Source organism: Chenopodium album, chromosome 10, assembly GCF_948465745.1.
Source record: "Chenopodium album chromosome 10, dcCheAlbu1.1, whole genome shotgun sequence".
Taxonomy (NCBI): Eukaryota; Viridiplantae; Streptophyta; class Magnoliopsida; order Caryophyllales; family Amaranthaceae; genus Chenopodium; species Chenopodium album.
In genome coordinates this window covers 13,150,858-13,176,459 of record NC_137843.1, presented here as the reverse complement: position 1 = coordinate 13,176,459, position 25,602 = coordinate 13,150,858, and the positions used below count along the sequence as shown (strand labels likewise).

At 32.9% G+C, this 25,602-nt stretch overlaps 1 protein-coding gene and 1 pseudogene across 1 annotated transcript; both read right to left on the bottom strand.

Annotated features, from left to right (window-relative positions):
- Positions 1-4,687: 4,687 nt before the first annotated feature.
- On the bottom strand, positions 4,688-5,482 carry LOC145564852 (F-box/FBD/LRR-repeat protein At1g13570-like). Its single transcript, XM_081625024.1, has one exon. It carries the CDS (start codon positions 5,480-5,482, stop codon positions 4,688-4,690), a length of 795 nt encoding a protein of 264 aa, XP_081481150.1.
- A 15,682-nt stretch (positions 5,483-21,164) lies between these two features.
- On the bottom strand, positions 21,165-22,944 carry LOC145564851 (peroxidase 57 pseudogene; annotated as a pseudogene).
- Positions 22,945-25,602: the final 2,658 nt, after the last annotated feature.

Genomic DNA, 25,602 nt, shown 5'->3' with positions numbered 1-25,602 from the left:
TGTTTTGGCCTTATATAGTAGTACTGAAAAGTAGAATTTGGCTATAATTTAGTTATGGGTCTATAGTTCGGTTTGGTTTTCGATTTTCAGTTTTTCAATCTTGAAACTGAAATCAAACCGCAACCGCTATTTTTTTATTTTTCAAACCATACCGAACCATATTTTAAAATAAATCGAACCACATTACTAATTCGGTTTGGTTCAAATTTAAACCGTATTAGTTTCACCCCTAAATATTACGATTATTATTCAAAAGTTCTTATATTCCCTCCGTATATTATTGCTTGCTTCATTTCATAATGTGCGGAAGTTTATGAAAAATAGTAGAAAGTAATAAAATATGAAGGAATGTTGGTGGAAGAAAAAAGTATGACACTCGTAGTTGGGATGAGAGAATATGGAGTTATTAAAGTATGATAGTTGAGGGGTCTACTAAGAGAGAAGAAATTAATAAAATATTGTAAAAGGTTTCAAAAAAGAAAATCGACCAAATAATAAAATACAACCGCAATTGAAAAGTGGAGCAAGTAATAAAATACAAAGGGAGAGTATGTGGGTGGCTATATATCCATTATGTTGGGTTAATTTGTCGATATTATAGGGGTTACTTGGTCAGTGTTACAAGGGTTACTTTATCAATGTGTTATAGAAGTTATTCGGTCAATGCTATAGGGGTAATTATGCAATTTTACAAGCGACCACATGATATAATCAACTGCACATAAAACACACGGTATATTATTACGGTTAATACTCGGTAGCTTACAAATTATTATAAATTAAGTAGTTAATAAATTTATAATATTATTAAAACTTAATGGGACAACATGGTGCCGCCATGTGTCACCCTTCTCTCAACATGACTAAGCGACACATGAGTGTAATGTAGCATCCTATGTGTCACGTCTTTTCCTCATTAAGAATTGGTTCTACATACTGACATGAATACCATTAATAACTTTTATTGGGTAGTTATTTTCTATCTGACCTTTGATCTTTAATCTATCATGGATTCCAATGAACAAGAAAAACCTCAATTTAGAATGCCTTAAAAACACCCACTAATTATATTCTGTGCATTATTAAGCTGAAAACCATGATATCCATTAACTACACTATCACATGATTATCCATGATATCCATTAACTATATCCAGTGCAAGTGACGGTAAATTATTGTTGTTCATTTTTGTTTAGATTTTGTAACCGATGACTTTTATCCTGCCCTTAAACTAATTGAAACCATTATTTTTATACCTTTCATATGTAATAGTTTTACACTGTTTGATTTAAAAGTGAGAAGGTATTATATTGAACAATTCTCATTTATCCAATCTTCAAATAATTGAATATTGTGCATTAAAATTGTTCCGAATTCAATTTTTAAATGTTATTAAGAGGTATTGTACCAACATAAATTTATTATGAATGATAAAAGTGGTGCTGTCAAAAGCTGACCTGACCCGAGAACCTGACCTGAACGATCTGAACGTGATTTATACCCGATCAATGGGGTGAAACTAGTGACCTGTAACCCGACCTGAATCGACCTAATATTAACCGAAAATCGATTTGATCCAATATTTTATGACCTAAACCTAAACCTGCACCCGATTGGATAGTAATCGTCAACCGATTTAATTCGACCCGACAACAATCCGAACCCGAATTAGTACTCGACCCAATTAGAACCTGAAAACAATTATAACCCAACACAACCTGTTATTGACCCGAGTCATGAAAGGTTTAATAAAATTTCACACACCTTTCGTTCAGCTGGTACAGTTCTGTAAACCCTCAATTCTTAACAAAATATTGGTACAATTTCTTCATTTTATATACCTTTTATTCTATTACTTTATATATAGGCTTAATAAAATCTTGATAATGTTTGATCAAATTATAAAAGGCGTAATTATATAGGTTTAGATTCACCACATCGATATTTATTCGAATTGAATTTGAACCAAAACCAAGAATGATCTAATTTTAAGATTATCCGACCAAATAATTATCTAACCCAACCCTAACCCGAACCCGAATGTACCATCTATTAACCCACCCAAACCCAACTCAACACACCCGAACCTGAAATTGAACCCGATCTGAATTTGACTCGAATCGAACCCAACCTATACCCAAAAAGGTAAACGATCCGAAATAATCTAAACTGAAATTGACCCTGAATCTGAACCTCATCTGAGGCTAGATTGACCCGACATAACCTGATCCTAATTCAACCCGAAACCTGATTTGACCCGATCTAAACCCGACTTCAATACCCAAATTGACAGCTCTAAATAAAAGCCTAACAACTATATAAGTTTGTATAGCTATATCCACAATCATCCAAAAAATAAAAAAATCGAGGCATCGCCAGAGTCACAAGCTAATTAATAGTTAAATCCAAACAATGATATATATACGGAACACGTGCATTTTTCACAGTCTACAAACCAAATAACAAAAAATATTTTTTTATTTGAAGGTGGGAAATTAGTTTAAATAAAACACAATAAAACGGCGCAAAGCAGCCACAGTACATTACATAAGGTTCTCCCTCCCATCATGAGAGATCAAAAGATGGTGCCACAATACCCATATAGTTCCATGGAACACAAATTCCATCAAAGCAGACAAAGCCTTAAAATGTGTATGACAAATTATGGTTTGAAAAATTACACATAAAATTAGAATATTCTCCACAGCATGCATGTTTTCTTACACAACGCACCTTAGCTAGCTGTGTATGTTGAAGTCTCTCAAGGCTTTACAGTAACAATAATCACTGCAATTGGCGAAGCTCGGTCATGTCGCTTCAACTCATTTTCTACTTTTCTCTTTTCTTCATTGGAGAAACGCCCATTGAGCACAATTGTCAATACCTCAAGAGCGGGAGAACATGCTAGTACAAGTTTTATCAGCTCTAACTCCACCCTCATCATCAACTTAAAGCCAAATTCAGCATATTTAAGGCAAGGAAATGTGAAGTTTCCCTTGTTCTGAACACTCTTCCTAGAACATTTTGCAAATGATCTATCCTGCATGTTCTACACAAGAGTTAACAATGGTTAACTTACTCTGAGCTCGAGTAAGATATAAGATCGATTAGTATTAAAGTAAGCTGAAAAAAAATATGTGAATGAGCATGATATAAGCTAATGATGAGGACACTTACATTGATGAATAGCCGTTGTAAATGAGGAGAGCTTCGAAGTAAGCAGAGGATAAAAGGGACTGCGTAATTGCAATTCAACGGTACTTCCATAATTCTAAGAGTTTGTAAAGCTTCCAATTCTTTTCCGAGCATTTCAGGAGGTATAACATCACAGTATAATTCACAACCCAGCTGCAAAACAATAAGATTTAACAAATTATTAGGACTAAGGAAACAAAAGCAAAGACCGGCTGCTTTCCAAAATCAAATGTTAATAAAGTCTAAAATGTTAAAGGACCAACTCAACCAATTAAAGCTTAAGCTTTTGGTTGAGGCCCAGGAATATGTTTTATACTCTATCATATTTTTTTTTTTTTTTTGACAGGACGAACTAAAAAAGAACAATAGAAAAGAACTAAAACAACTAAAAGGACCAGAACAAAAAATGACGATGGCGAGCCTGAATAGCTAACCAATGAGCCGGAGCCACCCACTGACGAGGAACCTTCCGAAGTTCCCAAGCTGAGAACCTAAGGAGGATATCCCTAATGTCCTGAATCAACTAGATGCAAGAAATATCTCGACCTCTTTTATCTTGAAGAAAAGAAAATAAAGTCAAGCAGTCAGTGTAGATCAACAAGCGCCTGAAACCATAACGATCAGCAGCCTTGAGAGCCCAGAGACAAGCCTGTAATTCTGAGTGTAGAGCAGAGGAAGAAAGGAAAGCTCTGGAACCACCACCAAATACCATATCCGAACCTGGGTCACGAAAAATCCAACCAGCACCTGCAGAGCTATCATGAGCTGTAAACGCTCCATCAAACACCAGGCAAATATCATATGTAGACCCGGAAGGACCGTGGAGACAGGAGGACGAAAAGGATGATCCAGATCTAGGACAACCACCTGCACTGGTCAAGAGAGCTGAAACTTTAAAATCCTGAACTGCGAGGCTTCGTGAGACCCAGTCCTGCATAATGTGAAGAACAATAGCAAGAGAAAGCACAGCTTGTCGGAAAACCTTATGATTACGAGCGATCCAAATAGCCCATAAAAAAGAAACCAAACTCATTAACAGTTCCCAAGACTTAGTTTGTCGCAAAGATAACACTTGGTTTACAAACCATTCAGTGAATGGCTGATCTCGACGAACAACAAGCGACTGAACATGTGGAGCAGTCGTCCAAAGAGTGGAAACAAAAGGGCAGTCACGAAAGAGATGATCAATCGTCTCCTGATTACCATGACATAAAACACAAATTGGATTCACTGGAATCCCTCTAGCTTGTAAAATCCCATTGAGAGGCAAGGCATTTTGGAGAAATTTCCAACAAAAACACTGCAACTTCGGTAAAAGAGGTAAACTCCAAAACAAGTTCCACCATGAAGAGGGGAAGGAAGTTACACCACCCGAGTGATCAAGCCTGCGAAGCAACATAGCATAGGCAGACTTGGTAGTGAAATTGCCATCCCTAGAGAATTTCCAGTAAACAAAATCATCCATCAGCCTACTAGGACGTTCCATACTCTATCATATAATTGTACTTACCATGGGTAAACAGAATTTTTTGTCAAGAACAAGTATCTGACAACTGAGTAAGTTACCGAAGAATTCATTCATGCTTCTTTTCAACCCAGCATCTTTCAAAAGTGTCACATCCATTGCTATAACTTTTATGTTTTGAGTTTCTTTGAGTGATAGACTAGAGAGCATGCCTTTCAAAACTAATTCTTGAAGTTCTGGAGCACAAATTGTTAAGCCAAGCATCTTGATACATAATTTAAGGTACTGTAGTCGTGAGCAAAGGGAAATAAGATTTTCCAACATCTGTGCCTCTAAAGCTCCAAGTGGTACTTTATTGCGCACTTCTAGTTCCATGAATTTAAGGTTAGGAAATCCTTTGAATGTTGGAGGCAAATTTAGGTCATGGCAACCGTAGAGTGTCAACTGCGTCAAGGTCTCAAAAGAATACAGACAAGAAGGCAGCTTTGGTGATCGAACATGATGAATATTAGCCAGAGTAAATTCTTTGATGCCATGACGAGCAACGAATTGCAACCACTGACTTAAGTCTGCTTTCAATTGAAACCAAGAGGGGATACAAAGAACAAACTTATCAATAGGGCCAATGTGACGAAGTAAAATATTGCTTATGATATCCGAATATGCTTGTGAAGCCTCTAAACAACAACGCTCATTAAACCTCTTCAGAACATATTTAAAGAACATTTGGTCAAGTATTATATGTGGAAGCATAACCCATTTATACCTCCAATATCTAGATAAGATGCTCATCCTCACAGCATGATCATAGGGTAAGCGCATTAGTATACACTGTTATTTGTTGTGGCAAATTGCTGATAATTCTCTTTCACTACTAGAAAAGTGTCGTTTTCCGACGGAAAAAATTCCTTGGAAACACCCTATTTTCCGTCGGAAATAGGGTTTCCGACGGAATTCCGTCGGAATATGTCGTCGGAAAACCCTTTGTAGGAAAAATGGCATTTTCCGACGAAATTTCCGTCGGAAACACATTTCCGACGAAATTTCCGACGAAAATCATGCATCGGAAGACAAATTGGGGCCCGGAAACGTCCGTCGTAAATTTCCGACGGAAAACAAATCCGTCGGAAAATTCCGACGGATTTTCCGTCGGAAACTTCTGCCAAAAAAAATAAAAAAAACCCACCCCACCCCACCCCACACCACCACCCACCACCACGTCCAACCCCCACTGCCACCCCACAAGCCAAAAATTAAAAAAAAACCCACCCCACACCACCACCCACCACCACGTCCAACCCCCACTGCCACCCCACAAGCCAAAAATTAAAAAAAAACCCACCCCACACCACCACCCACCACCCACCCACCACGTCCAACCCTAACCCACCCACCACCACGACCCTAACCCAATTAACCAGATCTATCACCACCTTAACCCATTTAACCCTAACCCATTTAACTATAACCCATAAAACCCACCACATCCGACCAAACCACCAGATCCGACCACCCATCAATTATGCAGACCCAACCACAACCTCACACCACCGACCCTATCCCAGACCCAACCACATACCACCACCGATCCTATCCCAGACCCAACCACATACCACCACCGACCTTATCCCACCACCATACACAACCACCGACACCATCACAACGAAAACTAAGCTCAAAAAAACGAAAAGCACCCAAAAAAACCGTAAATTAACCCCCAAAAAACGAAAATTAGACCAAAAAAACGAAAATTTACACAACAAAATCAACACAAAAACTCAAAGCATACCTTATTTACTGAAAATGGCTTCGAATCCTTGAAAATTGGTTTAAATAGGCCAAATTCGACCATGAAAAGTATAGATCTACACTTTTCATGGTCGAATTTCACCAAAGAAACCATTAATTACGATTTTTGACCATAAAAACACCAAGAAATAGAAAAAAAAATGAGGAAAGTGAAGAAAGAAGAAGTAGAAGATGGAGGAAGAGAAGACACGAAGGAGGAGAGAGGAAGAGAAGAAGCGGAGGAGGAGAGAGGAAGAGAAGACGCGGAGGAGGAAGAGAAAAACGGAAGAGAGAGAAAGGGAAGCTGAAGAGAGAGAAAGAGGTTGGTGAAATGACTGGGGGAGGAGAAAACCCTAGGGGTTTTTAAAAGACCGGGTTTTTTTTAATTGTATATAATTATTTGTTCCGACGGAATATTCCGTCGGAAAAATAATTTTTCCGACGGATTTTAATTCCGTCGGAAATTTCCGACAAAAAAATCCGTCGGAAATTTCCGACGGAATTAAAATCCGTCGGAAATTTAATATTCCGACGGAATTATCCGTCGGAAAGTGTATTTATACCGACAGATTTATTTTCCGTCGGAAATTTCCGACGGAATGATAAAATCCGTCGGAAACAAACGACGGAAAAAAAATCCGTCGGAAATTCCACAGTTTACGACGGAATTTTGTGTCCGTCGGAAATCAGCCTTTTTCTAGTAGTGTTTGCAAAGCTGCTTGCTGTTTCCTGCAACAAAAATAACAGATAGCTATCAGTAAATCGAATAATGGAAATTGGTAATAATCGGAGCTTATAACAGAACACAAATATTGTAATTTAGAGCCTAAGAAGACTAATACATACTTTAAACTTCACATAAATCAGGCCAATTGAGGAGGCACCGAGCTAACAGATGCACATAGAGTTAACACCCAAGTACCGATTAATGTTGGCGTAAATATTTTTTTGCCACTAGAAAATGTTGTCTTCTGTTTAAAAATTCCATTTCTGATATATTTGGAAGAATATATACCATGCTAAAAACTCAAGAGTATATGATACCAAGAATAATCTTAAAATTTCTACAAAAGTCTTCCAGCTCCTTCTAAAGAATAAAGCCCATTATCTTATTTAAATCCTAACATAAATCAGTTAAGATCATTCCAAACTCCAATGTACCTATTATCATTTCAATACTACTGTCATAGAAATTGGCCCTACATAATACTTCGTATAAACTTTCGGCAGAGGGATGACAGTTAGTGCAGGACCCTAATGGATCTTAATTTTCTAGACTTATGGGTCCGAGTAAGTGAGTAGGGTATGGGTCTAGATGACGTGGATCTTTCAAGACTCACAATCTATAATAATATTGGATCTTCGGATTTTAATAAGAACTAAAGAAATTACACGAAAATTAAATGGATAATACTCTAATTCTCACAAGAATAGAGGGTCTTTTCCTAGTCGCAACTAGAAGATGATCACGAGTCGCAACAAGTGATGTTTTTGATTAACAATCAAACAAGCAACGCTCAGAAAAGATTAATTCCCAAAATAAACTCTCTCATTCATAAACTATTATTGATATACACTCATATTTATAGGGTGACAAATCGTACAAAGATAAGAGGAAACTAATAATTATATCCTAAAATAAGATAAAATATTAAGAATCCTAATCCTAATATATCTACTAATCATATTTTAACCAACTACTAAATCTATCCTAACATAAATAAATTAAATAAATAAATATCCTAATAGCTAAAACTCTTAAAGCCTTAAAATAGGAAAAATCCTTTCATATTTTAACCAACTACTAAATCTATCCTAATATAGCCTTGTGAAAGTCTTGAGAGATCCACATCATAATGGTATCAGATTATTTTAGGTTTTGTGAGTCCTTTTGGCACTTACACGATCTTGGTGTGTTGGTTTTGTTATCATGTTTCAAGATTTGACAAAATTCGAGGCGAATTTTTTTCGAAGAAGGGGAGTATGATGCGGGAGCAATAGACTAAGGCCCTGTTCTTTTGAGCTTCTGGGCAGAGCAGAGCAGATTTCAGCAGAGCAAAGCAGAGCAGAGCAGAGCAGATTGAAGCAGAGCAGAGCAGAGCAGAGGAGGGCAAGGCAGAGCAGAACAGGGCAGAGCAGAGCAGATTGAAGCAGCTATTTTTAAGTACTATTTTTAAGCAGAGCAGGGCAGGGCAGGGCAGGGCAGAGCAGAGCAGATTGAAGCAGAGCAGAGCAGATTGAAACAGAGCCGAGCCGAGCAGAGCAGATCAGAGCAAAGCAGCTCTAAAGAACGGGGCCCAATATGGGTATTCTTGAAAATTCATGGAATTTTAAGAAAAGCTACACTATCTTTTAGCTATTATTAATTATTAGGATTTTTGCCTATGGGTTTTTACCTTTCACTTGAAAGGATTTTTCCTATTTTTATGCTTTAAGAGTTTTAGCCATTAGGATATTTATTTATTTAATTTATTTATGTTAGGATAGATTTAGTAGTTGGTTAAAATATAATTAGTAGATATATTAGGATTAGGATTCTTAATATTTTATCTTATTTTAAGATATAATTATTAGTTTCCTATCTTATCTTTGTACGATTTGTCACCCTATAAATATGGGTGTATATCAATAATAGTTGAAGAATAAGAGAGTTTATTTTGGGAATTAATCTTTTTTGAGCGTTGCTCATTTGATTGTTAAAAAAAAACATCACTTGTTGCGACTCGTGATCATCTTCTAGTTGCGACTAGGAAGAGACCCTCTATTCTTGTGAGAATTAGAGTACTATCCATTTAATTTTCGTGTAATTTCTTTAGTTCTTATTAAAATCCGAAAATCCAATGTTATTATAGCTTGTGAGCCTTGTGAGCCTTGTGAGAGTCTTGAGAGATCCACATCACTAGGTGGCATCGGGTAGAATATAAGGTTTGGATATTATGTTTTTAAACCTAAACCTTACGTACGAACTCTTAAGACCCATACCTACATAGACCCTCATATAGACTTGTACAATAAATTAACTTTGAAAAAGTTTAGAAATCAAATAAATCAGCAATAAATCAAATAACATGGAAGCATATTAACTTTATAGTTGTGCACTTAGTGGCAGATTCATGATTTCCAAGATGGTGAGTCATCATCAATTATTGATCACATGTGAAAATAATATTTTTCGGGTCTAGTTCAAAATTGATTTTAATCCAATATTACATAAAAATAATTTCATTAAAACCAATTGATTTCAATCCATAAATAGAACACAAAAATTCATACTACAACGAAATAGTCAAATAGTACTTAAATAACCCGTCTTACAAGTCGAAAGTACTACAAATAACATGTAATAAACAAATAGCACAAACATTAACCTTACGTGGCATATGGTTCGCGGAATATAGATACGAGGTATGTATTTAGTATGACTAAAACTCATACTATATGTTTGGTTGTCAAAAGTATGACTTTTAAACCCATACCTCAAACCCATGAGGTATGGGTTTTAGAAACCTTGGGGGGAAGGTGGGTTTGGCCCATTCCATTCCCTTACGTATCAAATAAAAGGAGGACATAGTGAGAGATTTCATTCCAGAATGGAACCAAACACATGGTATTAAGTATCATGTTTCAACCCAATACTACCTTAACCCCAATCCTGATTCCAAACCCATACCACTCTACAAACCAAATGCCCCCTTAATAGTAACAAAAAAAAGGTAAAATAACCTTAGAGACCGGTTGTTAGAGATAATAAAGAAGAAAGTTGCGGTTGTGATACTACTAGCATCTAAGAGACTGGTTATTTATATTAACTAGTATTTAACCCGTGCGATGCACGGAATCATCTTTTTATTTAGACATTTTTTTTTAACTAAAAACTTTTTCTAAAAAATAATAAAACACATTTGTAAATACAAATTACTCTTTTATAGTAAATTAAAATGTAAAAAAATTTATGTAAATGTAATGCAATATATTCTTAACAGGAAAAAAATACATTATATCATATGTAACATTAAATAATACAAATTACATCAAGCAAAAAAAAAAAAAAAAAAAAAAAAAAAAAAAAAAAAAAAAAACTCTGAAAATAAATAAAATTTTGTTTCGCCAATGTATTTCAAATTCTAGCAAAATTAATATTATAAAACACCAAAAAAAATCGAAGACCAACAAATATTCAATTTTTATAAAACAGTAACATCATTTAGTCATAAATTTTCAATACTCCATACAAATCATTTAATTTATCACAATATTTATAATTGAAATTAAAATTGTAAAATTGCAAATTGAAAAAAAAAAGAGGGAGTTAAACATAGGGAAAACAAACCTTTTTGTGACAAATTTGATGAAAGTGTGAAACTGATCGACACAAAATTTGGCGAAATTATCTTACAAAATTATAAAATCGATTCGATTGTGGTGTAAGGTTGTATAATATAAATTAGAGAAGTATTTTGTAGGAATGAAGGAAATCAACTTAATTGCGGTGTAAGGTTTTATGATTCAAATTAGAAAAATAGGAAGAAAATTTGAGACATGCAAAAACGGGGAAAAGGATAGAATTTTTAATTTATAATGACTTTCGTTTGGGATGAGAGTTAGAAACTAAAGATTTCAGTAACATTTATTGGAGGCTATGGAAGTATGGAGTATTAAGATTCATAATAGGCGTTGAAAGAGTACATTTATTCAATAGAAAACTATATGATGAAAAGGCATGAATAAAAATGTTTCCTTTAACGTAGTTAAAAAAAATATGTAACTACAAATGGATAGTAGGGAAATTAGGGGGAAATGCCACGTGGCACATTGTATGACTTGCAAAAGTTCCTGTTTTAAAATATAGTATAGACTAGTCTCTTTGATTGATTTATTTTTATTTTATTATTATTTTTTTTTGTTGTAAATTAAACTTTAAAATTTTTTATTTGGGCTGGTGATGCACGTGCACTTAATGTTACGAGACTTTGAATTGTAATATGTTTATCACTTCGTGGATGCCAATAATTTGTATTTTTTTTTTAACATTCTAACAATTATTTATATAATTACTTTACGACATGTCACATTTATCGTTTTTTTTTTTTTTTTTTTTTTTTTTTAATTTTGCACGCACTACATACAAGTACACTTAACAATAGACATTTAAAATTTTGGAAAAAAAAATTGGTAAAGGACAACCCTAATTGGACCTTAGACCCAATCTTAACCCTGTTAAACCTTAAGGGCGGTCCGGGTATGGGCATGTTAAAAATTCTGATTTCGGGTATTATTAGATCCTAGACATTGTCATCCCTACTTTTGAACCTTCGCCTAGAGTGAATTGAATAATTTAAATTAGGTAGAAGAGAGCTGATATTTGAAAACTATGAAATTTGCAATCCGAAAAGTTTTGTATATTCGATATCCGAAATTTCACACCCGATATACGAAATAGTATATAAGTATTTTCAATTTTGGTTTTGTTTTTAAATTATCATTTTAAAAAAAAAATTTAAAAAGCACCCTATTTTTGGATATTTGGATCAGATATCTGTTATTCAATATTCGAGATCCATCTTACTTATGATATTTTTCAAATATTGGATATTTGAAAATCCGAAAATTGCAGAGAATCTTGCGTAGATCTGGTCCACAATAATATTATTGTGGACCTAAGGTTTATACGCACGTAACTGACATTATATTTAACATAGTGACCCCTAATTTTATTACAGTAACCTTATTTTTAACATAGTAATATTTTTTAAAACTTATGTGACCCTTAATGTTACTATGAATTTAAAGTACAACATTATGTTGAATAGTGAACTAATTTTAACATAGTGATCTTTATTATTCATATTGACCATTATATTAAAAATTTCATTAAAAAAATTACCTCTTATAACTTTTATAATGTCACACTAACTATTATTTCAACATAATAACTTTTATTTTAATATAGTGACCTTTTTTTTATTAATAAAACAATCATATAGTCTCTAATGTTAGTGGTCCACAATAAATTAGTGTGAACCAGGTTCATTTGAGAATTTGTACGAAAATTGATATTTGAATAGGTATCCAATACCCGAAGTTTTCAGATTGGATATCCGACCTAAAATTAATATCGGATCAGAGATTCTAATTTATCAGGTCGGATGCAGATGATCTAATCTTCAAACAAAATCCAAAATTAATCAGGCAATTCACCAACAATGATCAAATTATTGATTATCAAATTCTTATATATCAAATTTCATAGCAATACAAAAAAATAACTCAAATTATAGACCATTTAAAATCCAACTCACATCTAATTTATAAGAAATCAAAGAGAATTAGTAGTTCGTCTCACAAATCAATCCTAAAACATCCAAAAAAAAAAAAAAAAAAAAAAAAACCCAAACTATTTGCATTTTATACAATCAGCAAAGACAAAATGTTATAGTAATTTAAAAAACAAAACCCAGAAATTTAATGCAGGAAGAAAGTTAGGAACTTGATGAATTGAAATAAAAAATACAGTAAAGGTAGGATGTATAGAGATGAAAAAATGAATAACCTGACTGACAAGTGGACTCCAATGCCATTAATCCCAATTATCTAAATTCTGTCAATTTTTGTAGGTGATGTCTGAAGCAATTTGATGAGAATTACCTCAAGGGTTCAAGCCTCAAGATGCATACCAAAAAAAAATAAAATTGGGAGAGTATAGTTGTGAGATATTTATTTCAATTTATTGTAAGAGTAAAGTTGTGATCTATCGTAATACCGTCTACATACATGTATGATATACATGGTAATCTTTTGGAAACACTCAAAATGGGTTAAACATCAAGTGACGCGTGGAGTAATAGGTACCACAAGCTGATGACACGAAGCAATAAATTGAATTCAATGTGCATAATGTGTGTATCACATTATTGTTCACTTGAATTTCACTTATCTTGTATTAAAAATGGAGGCGGCAATAACAAGAATACACATACTAAGTAAATTATGTACGTATTACGTTTTAAAATAGAAAAGACTCCTAATCCAAGTCGATCTTCGATAGGGAACAAATGACAGAAGTAATCATCAAAACGAAGAAAAAGGCTTAAATATATAAATAATTGTTACAATAGCAACCACAATAACCAAAAATATCAAAACAAATATGCCTATTGTTCCTGAGCATATAGATTGATGGGAGCTACTGAGTAAAATTTAGGATTTTTTTACTTTTACCACCTTCAAAAAAATAACTTATTTGCTTTTACCATCTACATAATTTTAAGTTTTATTTTACTACTATATAAAAAATAAAGTTGGCTTTTCACACCAAAACATAATAACTCCGCTGTAAGTTTGGTGAGTTTTCAATTAAGTAAAGAAAAATATGGAAGATATACTGACAACCAAAAGATACATGAAGAAGTTCCAGCACTTTCAATCGTTCAAATTTAATTGCAGGCAAATCAGGAGATTGAGTATTGCAGACGTATTTCCGCTGCACTGCATAGAATCAGTAAATCAGAACAACAATATTTAAGAGAAATAAGCAGATGCAATACAGAGAAGCTAAATGGATTTAGTACCGCAGGCCAAAAAAAGTCGTTGAGAACGAGCTTCCTGATATTGGGCAAGCAACTGAACCCCGGACTTAATTCACTTAAGTCATTTTCAATTATAAAAAATGCCTTGTACAATTAACTCTTGTAGTTCTGGAGCACGAATAACTAGATCCTCCACTCTAAAAGCGTTCAATTTGAGACTCTGTAGCCTTGGACAACTGGAAATTAAAATTTCTAGCACTTTGTGCTACTAGGATTGGCTAATTTCATATGCATAAACAAATTTAGGCAAGTAAGGAATGGAAAGCCCGAAAATGTTGGTGGAAGAAATAGAATATAGCAATTGGTGAGCGACAAGTGTGTCAAATTTGTGCAGAAGAACAAACAAGAAGGTAGGATCTTTATGCATTTTTTATTACTACCAATAAGCTATATGTAATGTAACTTGTCACAGACCCTTCCATACCCGGCGCGAATTAATTCCACTTTGAACGATGGGTGGATGAGATTCGAATCCGTGACCTCTATGTCACACTGGTTCCGATACCATGTTAGAATACCAACTTAACCAAAAACTTAAACTGATAGTTGAGACCCAAAGATATGTTTTATACTCTATCATGCCAATTGGTCTAAGCTGCATCCTTGTGCATCTATTTTAGCTGCAACACCAACCTACAAAGCCCAATTTCAAGTGTGCCCCATTAAAAAAAGCCCCAAACCAAAATGAACTCACCCAAAAAATTGAACAGATTTTTTAAAATGCAACCCACCCAACCGTCATTTATACAAAACCATCACTTTCAACATCTTTTTTTTTCGTAAAATTACATTTTTTAAAAAAAACTCAAAACTAAATTTCTGAACTTTTTAATAGAAAATGAAATTTATTACTCCTCTCTCTAACAATCTAACACAATTCACTCTCTCTCCTCAAAAACAACAATAATGGAAATTCGAGATGAGATGAAAAATCAAACGGATTCTCCCAAAAAATGGTAATTTTATGTAAATATCACTTAATGTTATTTGAATTTATATGTATATCACTTAATTTTGTTGAATATTGTCTGATACTCTATTGTTCGAAATTTTTATTGAAATTGTTAAAAAATTAAGTGAAATCAAACGGATAACTTATGTTCATAACATGTTTTAAAATGTTCATAATATTTAATATTTGTTGTTCATATGAAAAATATTTTTAATGTTCATAATATGTTCTCATTTTGTCTGTTTATGCCTATGTTCATATATTGAATGCTTATGTTCACTTTCTAAACTGTATATGTTCATATATTTTTATACATATGTTCATTTTCTTAAATGGTTATGTTCATATTTTGAATGCTTATGTAAGCTTTCTGAAATGCATACGTTCACTTTTTGAAATCCATAAGTTCATTTTTTTTTAATTTATATGTTCACCTTCTGAAATGTTAATGTTTATACGCATTCAAAAAATGAATCAATGCATATGTTCATATTTTGAATGCGTATGTTCATTTTCTAAAATCCATATATTCATATTCTCAATGCATATGTTCATATTTTTAATACTTATAACGCGTATGTTTCAAATCATTTTATTTTTTATTTCTTTAATACTCTTATGTTCATAATTGAAGGCCGTAAATTCAATTCATATGAATTACAAGTTAACAAACCTAATCAAATTGATCAAAATTTATTACAAAATCACCACATAATAAATCGAAATTCATACGTAACTCAAATTGATAGAAATTAAACAAAATACAATTACATTTGAATATAACCTAAAAAACCTAAATACAATTCAACAAAACAAAACACTAACCTAGCAACAAAATCAATCGAAATAGTGAAACAAAAGAGAAAATAAAGAAAACAGAGGAGAGAGAAAATGAAGAACGAAAGAGGAAAAACAAAGGAGAATAAAATTTGGATGAAAATTATGATCGAAATTTTGACAAAAATTATGATTAAAATTATTATAGGAAAGAAAAGTGAAGAGAGACAATTTGAAAAAAGGAAACAAAAAATTTAAGCAAGGAAAGAAGAATGTTAGCTAAAATATGAAGAACAAATTGGGCCCCCTTCACAATAAGAGCCTTTGGGCTTGAAATGTGGATGCAGCATGGGCCTCATGCATACCCTGCGCGAAATAATCCACTTTGGAAGGAGGGGTGGATGAGATTGGAACCCGTGACCTCTATGTCACGTTGGCTCCGATACCGTATAAAAAGACCAATTTAACCAAAAGTTTAAACTGATGGTTGAGGCCCAGTAACATGTTTTAGACTTTATCAATCATTAAAAAGTCACTTCATTTTATATGTAATTACTTCGTAACTTGCCATTAAAAAGTCACTTCATTGTTCATTCATCCCATATATTTCTTGCAAATCTTGCCGGATTCTAGTATTTGTTACCAATAAATAACTTTGAGGCAAAAATCATCTAATATAAGTTAGATAGTAACTACTTACTACCTCCATTTCATATTTTTTGCAACTTTTGCTAAAAATGGATGGTTCACATTATTTGCAACTAATGTTTTCTTTCCTTTTTAGGTTGTCATTTCTCTCTATCTCTCTCCTCATCACATGCATTCATATTTTTCTTTCTCTATCTTACACTCACAAACAAATTTTGCCTAGAAGTCCGTGCACCCTTCAAAGTTGCAAAAAATGTGAAACAGAGGTAGTAAATATTGTATAGGTAAGAATCGTGAATTGTCATATTTTCTGAATTTCTAAAATTCTTCCTGTAAGAATTTGATACAATGGTGAGCAAAATGACTATCTTATATCCGAATTGACCGTATACACTACTAAAATTCGGTCAAATTGCGACCGTTTTTTTACGACCGTCATTAAAACGGTCGCAAAATATAAAATTTGCGACCGATTTTGACACAGTCGCAATTTTGCGACCGTTTCTAAAGCAGTCGTATATTTGCGATCGTTTTTCCCTATTTAACGGTCGCAAAGGTATTTTATCATTTTCTTTAAATAGAATACCTATGAAAAATAATTCTAAGTAAAAATAATACTATTGCGACCACCAAAAGCGGTCGCAACAGGGTTATTATTTTTTTTTTTAAAAAAAAGGGTATAAAAGTAGTGTCGAACTCACCCTAACCCTAATTTTATTGAACCGCCGCTCCATCTCTCCACTTTCCTTTATCTTTCTTCTCTTTTCCTTTATTTTTTTTCTTTCCTCTTTTCCTTTTCCTTATCCTTATCTTTCTATGAATTTCTGCCCCTCCTTTTCTCTTTGTCTTTTGTCTTCTCCCTTTTCTCCTTCTTGTTTTATTTCCTTTTTCGTCTTCTGCAAACTTGTGTCTATCAGCAGAAGGCATATCATCTAGCTTGCTTTCAAAATGAATTTCAGAACCGTCTTTGTGCAAAAAATTCTCCACTTCACGAGGAGCAACGTCAGAACTGTCCTTCGCATTAGTCTTTCCTCTTCTTTTCATTTTGGAAGTTCGACAACTTCGGTGGTGTTGGTGAGTCCGGCAAATCTCCCACACTTTCCTAATTCTCTTGGCCCCCTTCTTAGGTGGTGGTGGTAATTTAAGCAAGTTAATGGTTTTTAAGGTCAAATTCGACCATGAAAACTCTAGATCTAGGCTTTTCATAATCGAATTTGGCCTTATTAAACCAAATTCAAAGTCAATTCGAGTTTGAGGTATGTTTTGGTGTTTGTAATTTTTTTGTTTGTTTTTTTTTCGAAATTGGTTAGATTATTGATTGATTTTTTATTCGAATTTCCATATTTTAATGTTAATTTTTTTTTACTTTATTTTTGTTCTGTTTGGGTTCGAAAACCACTTTGATTTTTTTTTTTTTGTTAACTTTGGGATTAATTTTTGTTTTGATTTATGTTAATTTTGGGTTTGATTTCATTTTGAATTTGGGTTTGATTTTAATTAATTTTGATTTTGTTTTTAATTTTAGTGGGCAGTGTCGTGGATTTAGTTTTGTGGTTTTTTTTGGATGAATTCATAAGTTTGGTGGTTGGTTTAATTTCAGTGGCTTTAATTCCTGTGGGTTTAGGATAGTTTAGGGTTGGTAGTGGGTAGTGGTTGTTTAGGGAGGGCGCGGCAGTGGTGGTGGGTAGTGGCTATTTAGGGATGGCAGTGGTGGTGGGTAAGGTGGTTTAGGGTGTAAAAGTATGCAGTCCAGTAGGAAGTGGTTGCTGGTCGTGTCTGATTCTGTTTTTTTTAATTTTTTTTTAAAACAATTAGCGAACACCTATGGCCGTTGCAAATGTCCATATTTGCGACCGGTACGATAACGGTCGCAATCAATAATAATTGCTACCGTTTTAGTAGCGGTCGTTGAAAATCAATAGAACGATTGCGACCGTCAACCAGTCGTAATAATTGTTTTTTGCGACCAAGTGAATAACGATCACCCTATTACGACCGTTGATGGGTTGCAATTAATTTCAACGACCGTTTTTTCTATTTTCAGCGACCGTTCAAGACGGTCGCAAAAACCATCATTTTTTGTAGTGATATATAATAGAAATTGCCAAACAAGGGTCCTTAAACATCGAACTAACTAGTTGCGTACGGAAATTCAAAAGATCAGCTGCATCTACTGGAAATAATTATTATCTTTAGGAAAATTTGTAAATTACCACCCAAAAGTGGACTTATTTTGAAATTACCACCCGTTAAATATTTTTTTTTATTTTACCACCCCTTAAATTAAAAAAATATTTTGATTCCCGCCTTTTTTTAAAAAATTCGGTGGATTTTCAGTTTGAGGGCCGCACAAAACTAACTTCCCTCCTTTTTTTTCTTCTTCTTTTCTCTCGACTTAACCCTCTCAGTATTCTTTTAAACTCTACCTATCACTTCCCTCATTCAATTCCTCCAATAAATTGGTGAACCATCTTCAATCTTCTCCCTCTTTCTTATTAAGTTTTCTGTCAATTGCTCAACTACCCTTAAAATTTTTAAAGTAATAAGTTTTGTTTTTCTGCAAAGTAATTGTTATACTGTACTTGCATGTACCGGTGAAGGGGAAAAAGTGTGAAAATTCGCCATCTTTGGGTGTTTTTTGGGGACTAGAAGCTATAGGTGAAGTTCTTGACATTCAATTGTTGAAAACGCCAATTTAATTGTCCCAAGAACCCTAATTTATTGAAAACACCCAATTCAATTGCCCTCAGATCCTTAATTCCCAAATCTACCCATTTACCCTAATTATAGTTGGCGAAGAACCCTAATTTAATTACAAATGGAATCATACCTTCTTGTGAATTGAGTGTTTGCAATTGCGGGAATTAATTTTCAAACAACAAGTAGCAAAATCTAAGAAAATTTGGTGGAATTTGGTGAAGGGAATGGGAGTTGAAGTTGGAAGCTGTTTTAAATAGAAAAATAGGGGAAAATCAGTCAAAAAGGTCAATATAGCCGTTAGGTGGAGCCCTCAAACGAAAATCCACCGGATTTTTAAAAAGGGTGGGAATCGAAATACTTTTTTAATTTAACGTGTGGTAATTTCAAAACAGATCTCCTATTTGGGTGGTAATTTACAAATTTTCCTTATCTTTATTAGAATAATCCACTCTAAATGAAAATTAGATACAACCCTAAATCATAGTTTCCTCAATCATGTATCACATAATTTAATTTAATCTACAAAATTGATACTCGCTCCGTCCCTTAATACAAAGCCTCATTTCCTTTTTAGGTAAATCAAAATATAATGCCTATTTCTATTTAAAGGTTGTATTTTTTGACATTATTACCCTCTTTTTATAAGTTGTCATATTTTTTCCTTTACTTTTTTGTACTTTTAACATCAATTTCTAACACTTTCTCTCTCTATCTCTTCTATTATTCTCAACTACTTTTTTTTTTTCTTTCTATATCTTTCTAACCCCACATGCACATATGTACTTTTAATCATTAGTTTTACAAAATTTACAACTTTTTTAATTCCCATGCAAAAATCAAAAGAAGCTTTGTATTAAGGGACGGAGGAAGTAATAATTAAAAGCAGAAATTGTAACCTTTGGAATACGAAACTAGTTTATTTTAAAATATCAAATCTTAAAATAGAATATACAGAAACTAGCAACACATATTAGTTCCTTTTAACTAAAAAAAAAAACAACTAGCAACATAATTAGGGTTTATGAATTATTAAATTCGAATAATAATGACCCAAATTTAAAAAATCTAGATTAGAAAATCATTAAAAGTTCGAACTTGATATAAAATAAACGAAAAAGGAGAGAGAAATACTGACCTACTAGAGAAGTTGCCTCCATAGCCTTGTTTTGACGTTTGGGTGATTCTAGTCTTGCTAAACGTGATGTATTTGACTATTTGAGTCATTAAGGGCTACAAGTGGCATGATTCATTCGTATTGATTTTATGTTGGCACAAATTCTAGATTTATTAAGTTATTTAAAGACCGGTTACAGTTACCCTAAATTTGACCTTTAAAACACTTATAATGTATTAGATTAATCATATTAGCACAATATTTAGATATTATACATTAAAATGCAATCAAACTCATTACAAATTAAAAGTTACCCTTAAAAAGATTAATTTTACTATAAAAATTGTTAAAGTTACCCTTAAATTAACCGTCTTACAAGCAACAATAATTAATGTAAGCCACCTTATACAAGACTTATTGCTGTGTTGGTATCATTTCGAGTCATACTGATTAATGGTTTTATTCTATAAGTCATGTATCTATCTTTAGAAGTTTAGAGGTGTAGGCGACAGTCATTATCAAGGAGTACGTAGTCCCAACTCTCTCTTCATTTCTCAATGTGACATATTTTTATCTGTTGTTTGGAAAATTTCTATTTCAACAATTTATTATTTGATTAAGATCGAATTTTGGCCAAGTTTAGGATATGGTAATTTGCATATATCAAAACTAACTAAAAGCTTAAACTATTGGTTGAAACCCAAGTTTAATGTTTTTTTTTTTTCTTTTTCTTTTGGAGTTAAGATATGAAAATAAGGAATGCTTGATTCTATTTGCATTGCAATCACGTGCAGCTTTAATGATACATTTTTAAAAATTTAAACAATATTAATTTGCATTAGAGTATTTTAGAACGAAAATACTTGATACTAAATAAATTAAAATCTGAACGATCATTGGGTAAGAAAGGGAACATATGATTACATTTATGTAGTGTAAAAAAAAAAGCTCAACAAGTTCTCAACGTAGGGCTTGATATGATGCAGCCTTCAATTCAGCTATCAAATTTCAGTATCAGAAGCAACTTTGAAGTTAATTAGTTGAACCTGCTGCACGTTTTTCTAATTTCTCCTTGGTTGCCTGTTAGTACATCAAGAGCTTGTAATTTCACCATGGCACTAGCCAATTTTGTGTTGAATAAGGAAGCACTTTGCGCGAATTGTTGAACAAAGGAAACTGTTTTAGGATCACGAGCCAATGCTTGGTCGATTGGGAGAATTCCTCTTTGCTTAAGGATTTGATCAAAGAATGACTTGTCAACTATGTTTGAGCTTTGTGGATTTTGATCAAGAAATGTGGAATTGTTCGCTGTTGTGCCCTTGGGGCATGTTGGCATAAGTTGTTTGCGAAGAGTTGGATCCATATTTGGGTCAAATTGGGTAGTACCTTGGTAAAGTCTATCTTGGAAGAATGCACAGCTTGAGACACCAACTGTGTGGCAACCTAAAAGAATAACCATTTCTTCTGTTGTAAATTTTTTTGCGTTGAATGCTGAAATGGTTTCACTGACAGTCAAAAAAGGGCTTGGCAAATTTACATCTTGGGCTCTTGACACTAGTCCATCTCTTCGTCCTGTTTGTACCGAATAGTTTGGCCCACCTCCCTATTATTAGAGACTATTAATTAAAATATTCGTATGAAAAAAGATAAAATAAAAAAAAAATAAAAAAATTCAAATATAAGAATTGTCTCTAGATTTGATTTTCCATTGATGCAAATAAAACAATTCGAGGAAATAATTAAGCTTATGAATTTACCAGTTTGATAAGCTCCTTAGTAGCAATAGCAATAATGTCAGCACACGAAACAACTCCCGGACATTGTGCTTCTGCTATAGCTTTCATGGCATCAATTAATTCATATCCTCTTACACTAAGGTTGGGACCAGCTGTTTTCTCAGTTGAAAGTCCATTTATAAGGATTGATGCATCACATCCCTTCAAACAATTAAAATAAAAATCATTAAATGACATATTTATAATTATGATGACATGAGATGGTCGGGCTTACTAATATTAAGTTACATTAATTAGCATTTTATATGAGAACGACGTACATCAGTACATGCATTATAAACTTTTGCATGATCGTTTAATTTTATTGAGAAAAGAAAAATAACATTTTGCAATATGAGGTAAGTATAAGTACCTACACGGTACTACGTATTAAGCTATAATAACTGTTTGTTTATAATGTCACTTTTGAAAATAAAATTGACGCAATAATAGAGATAATAAGAAAATTGAGGGCTTACATGTACGAAACAATCATGAAATTGCATACGAAGGATGGCGGGAAGAATAGTCGGATCCTTTCGAAAATGTTCTTGTACTTTGGCTGAAAGAGCTGCCTCAATATCCACTAGCTTGTTAGGGCATAAACCCTTATAAAACCCGACTTGCAAACCCGAAGGTCTATCAGGGGTTGGACTACTTGGAGGAACATTAGGAGGATTCGGAGGAGGGCTAAGAGGAGGACTTGAAGTGATTGGGGTAGGACTATTTGTAGGGGGCTTGTTATTTCCACGTCCCATATGTCGGCCCTTGGAACCATGGCTCTTTTGCCCTTGAGTAGAACCATAGGATTTACGACCATGGCTCGATTTTGAACCTCCTTGTTTCCAACCTGAACCTTTAGACTGACCCACATGGCTTATAGCCAAGATGAGCACGGTTAAAGCTAACAATCTAACCAAAATACTAGTAACTGGAAACTTCATTTTTTTTTTTTTTTTTTTTTTTTTCTAGCTTCTTATGAACGATTATATATGGATGAAATTGCTAATGTATGTGTTTGCAAATTGGTTTGTATGTTTCAATTGCGCAAATGCCTATTTATATATCAATGTAAGACATGCAAATAAAACTTATAAATTATAAAATTGGTTAATAATTTAGTTTAATATATAATTATCAATCAATAACTTCTAAACTTGGGCTGTTAAAAATCACAATTAGTTTTGCAACAATACGTGCGAAGCAGATTGTATTGTCTCCAATTCAAATAGCCGTGGAATATACATGTACATTTATACGTCGGTGTATACGTAATAGTGTAATACCTACATATTATTCCTCTTCCAGAGACCATCCGTATATTATTCTGGTAGGTGGATGTTTCCTAGACAATTATTCTGAAAATTATTATATTATTATTGTTATTATTGTACATTGCCAAGAAATTTGGGATAGAACACATAATAGAAGCGTTGACTTACAACTAGAAGCTGAAACAGGTCCAAAAATTCTAGTTTACTCCTATGAATCTAAAAACATAAAAACATAGGGATAGCCTGATTTACAACAAGTTCGTCTCAAATATTTCAAAGGTTTATCGGAAACTTGTTTTTCCTTTTTTTTTAGGAGTAATTGTAAAGTTGAGATTTCACACTTGTCATTGCACATTTTATATCATCAAAATGAAGGAGTATATGTGAATAGTATAAAATGTATAAGTTGGAGCTTAAAAATACTAGAGCGAAGTTATTAGCATTTGAATCCTTCTTAAATAATATAGCATGGACGGACATTTTATTACGTTTTAATAGTATTTTATTAGATTGATAAATACATATCCAAGTTTTACTGGCATACACATAACTGATAACTTTATTACTCTCTGCATTTCATAATACAATATAATGCTTATTTTTTTTATAAAAGTTCAAACAAGGTTTTTAAATTAGTTTTTATAACAAAAAATTCATATTAGTTATATTATATACTAATGCTGGAAAACATTGCAGATCATGACAATTGTGTAAAGCAAGGATCGTACCATTCTATTATTATATGTGATCTCAACTTACCAACCGTTTAAACAGCCATATGTCTGGATATAATATTTTTTTTTTTGAAGAAAATATTTGCAAAATCTGGTTCGTTTAATTTGAACCTTGGGTTTGGTGATTGATATATAATATGTTGACTTTTTCAGGGGAAAACCATTCATTTGACCTTGAATAATTAATTTAATTATTTTCGTGATCACTAAAGATGTGAGAATATTTTAAATGATTAAGAACAAATGAACAATTATTAATAAATTAAAAAGACATTATATGGATGCACATAGACATGCAGACGTTAGTCAGATTCACAATAGGTGGTTGAAACTTCTTTCAAGAATATTTCCCAATTGTTTAAACTAAGCCATGCATTAATAAAGTTATAACTAGTATTCAGTCTGTGCCCATATGATAGTCCATACCTACTATAAAGGTAAAAGGATGCTATATAACTAGTATTTAGCCCATACACGTATGATAGTCCGTAGTCCGTACCTACTACTACCATGGTAAAAGGTTGCTTATAAGTTATAAAATACTTAGATAACAACAGTGTAGGCGCGACATGATTCAAGCTACCAATAGTAGGACGCGTCAAGATTATCAATCCAATTCAACATAGTTCTATTGATTTCATTTAAGTTGTAGAAAACATGGAAATTTCGTTATACATAACCTAAGGGATAGTTCCTTACTTTCATTTACTACCTTTGTTTCATGTTTTTTGCAACTTTGAAGGGTGCACGGACTATTAGATTTATTTGTGAGTGTAAATTAGAGAGAAAAAAAAATAGGCATGTATGTGATAAGGAGAGAGAGAAATGACAACTTAAAAAGGAAAGAAAACATTAGTTGCAAATAATATGCAGCATTTACTGTTGGCAAAAGTTGCAAAAAATATGAAACGGAGATATTACAACTAGAATAAAGTTTCAATAAAGTGTAGAAGATTAAATATAAGTTGAGAAAAAAAATATATTAAATTTTGGTAAGGATTAATAAGAGCTAAATAAGTTCAATTTACAATTAAAATAAGTTGTAATAAAGTTTAATATGTTTAGATAGGTAAAAATTAGGTGAATAGAATATATTAATAGTAATAACTTGCACTATTTCCATGAAATTACTTTTTTTTTTTTTTTTTTTTGGTTCTTTGTACTTTTTTTTTGGATAAGTTTTGTTCTTTATACTTCTACAATTTCATTTTATTCCTTTATTTATTTTTTTTAATTTTTAATTTTTTTTTCTATATCATCCCTAACATCCTACACAAACGCCCCACTTAGATTCTGTTCTGATTCACTGAAAACAATTGACTTGAACTGAATTGAATTGAACTGATTGAGGCTGAATTGAATTGAACTGAGTTGAAAAGATTTTTTATGAGACAAGAAAATTAGAAACTGAACTGAATTAAACAGAACTGATTGGAATTGAATTGAAGTGAGTTGAACTAAACTGAAATTAAGCTGAACAGAATAGATCCTTAATCACTTTATCATTGATTGAACAAATATCATGCTTATGGGAATTTGATCCTGGATTCTGGATGCATACCTATGTTTGAATGAGCATCATACAACACGGGTT

Bases quoted from the DNA above. Each gene is read 5' to 3' on its own strand.
- LOC145564852 (XM_081625024.1), bottom strand. From the start codon at position 5,482: ATGCGCTTACCCTATGATCATGCTGTGAGGATGAGCATCTTATCTAGA.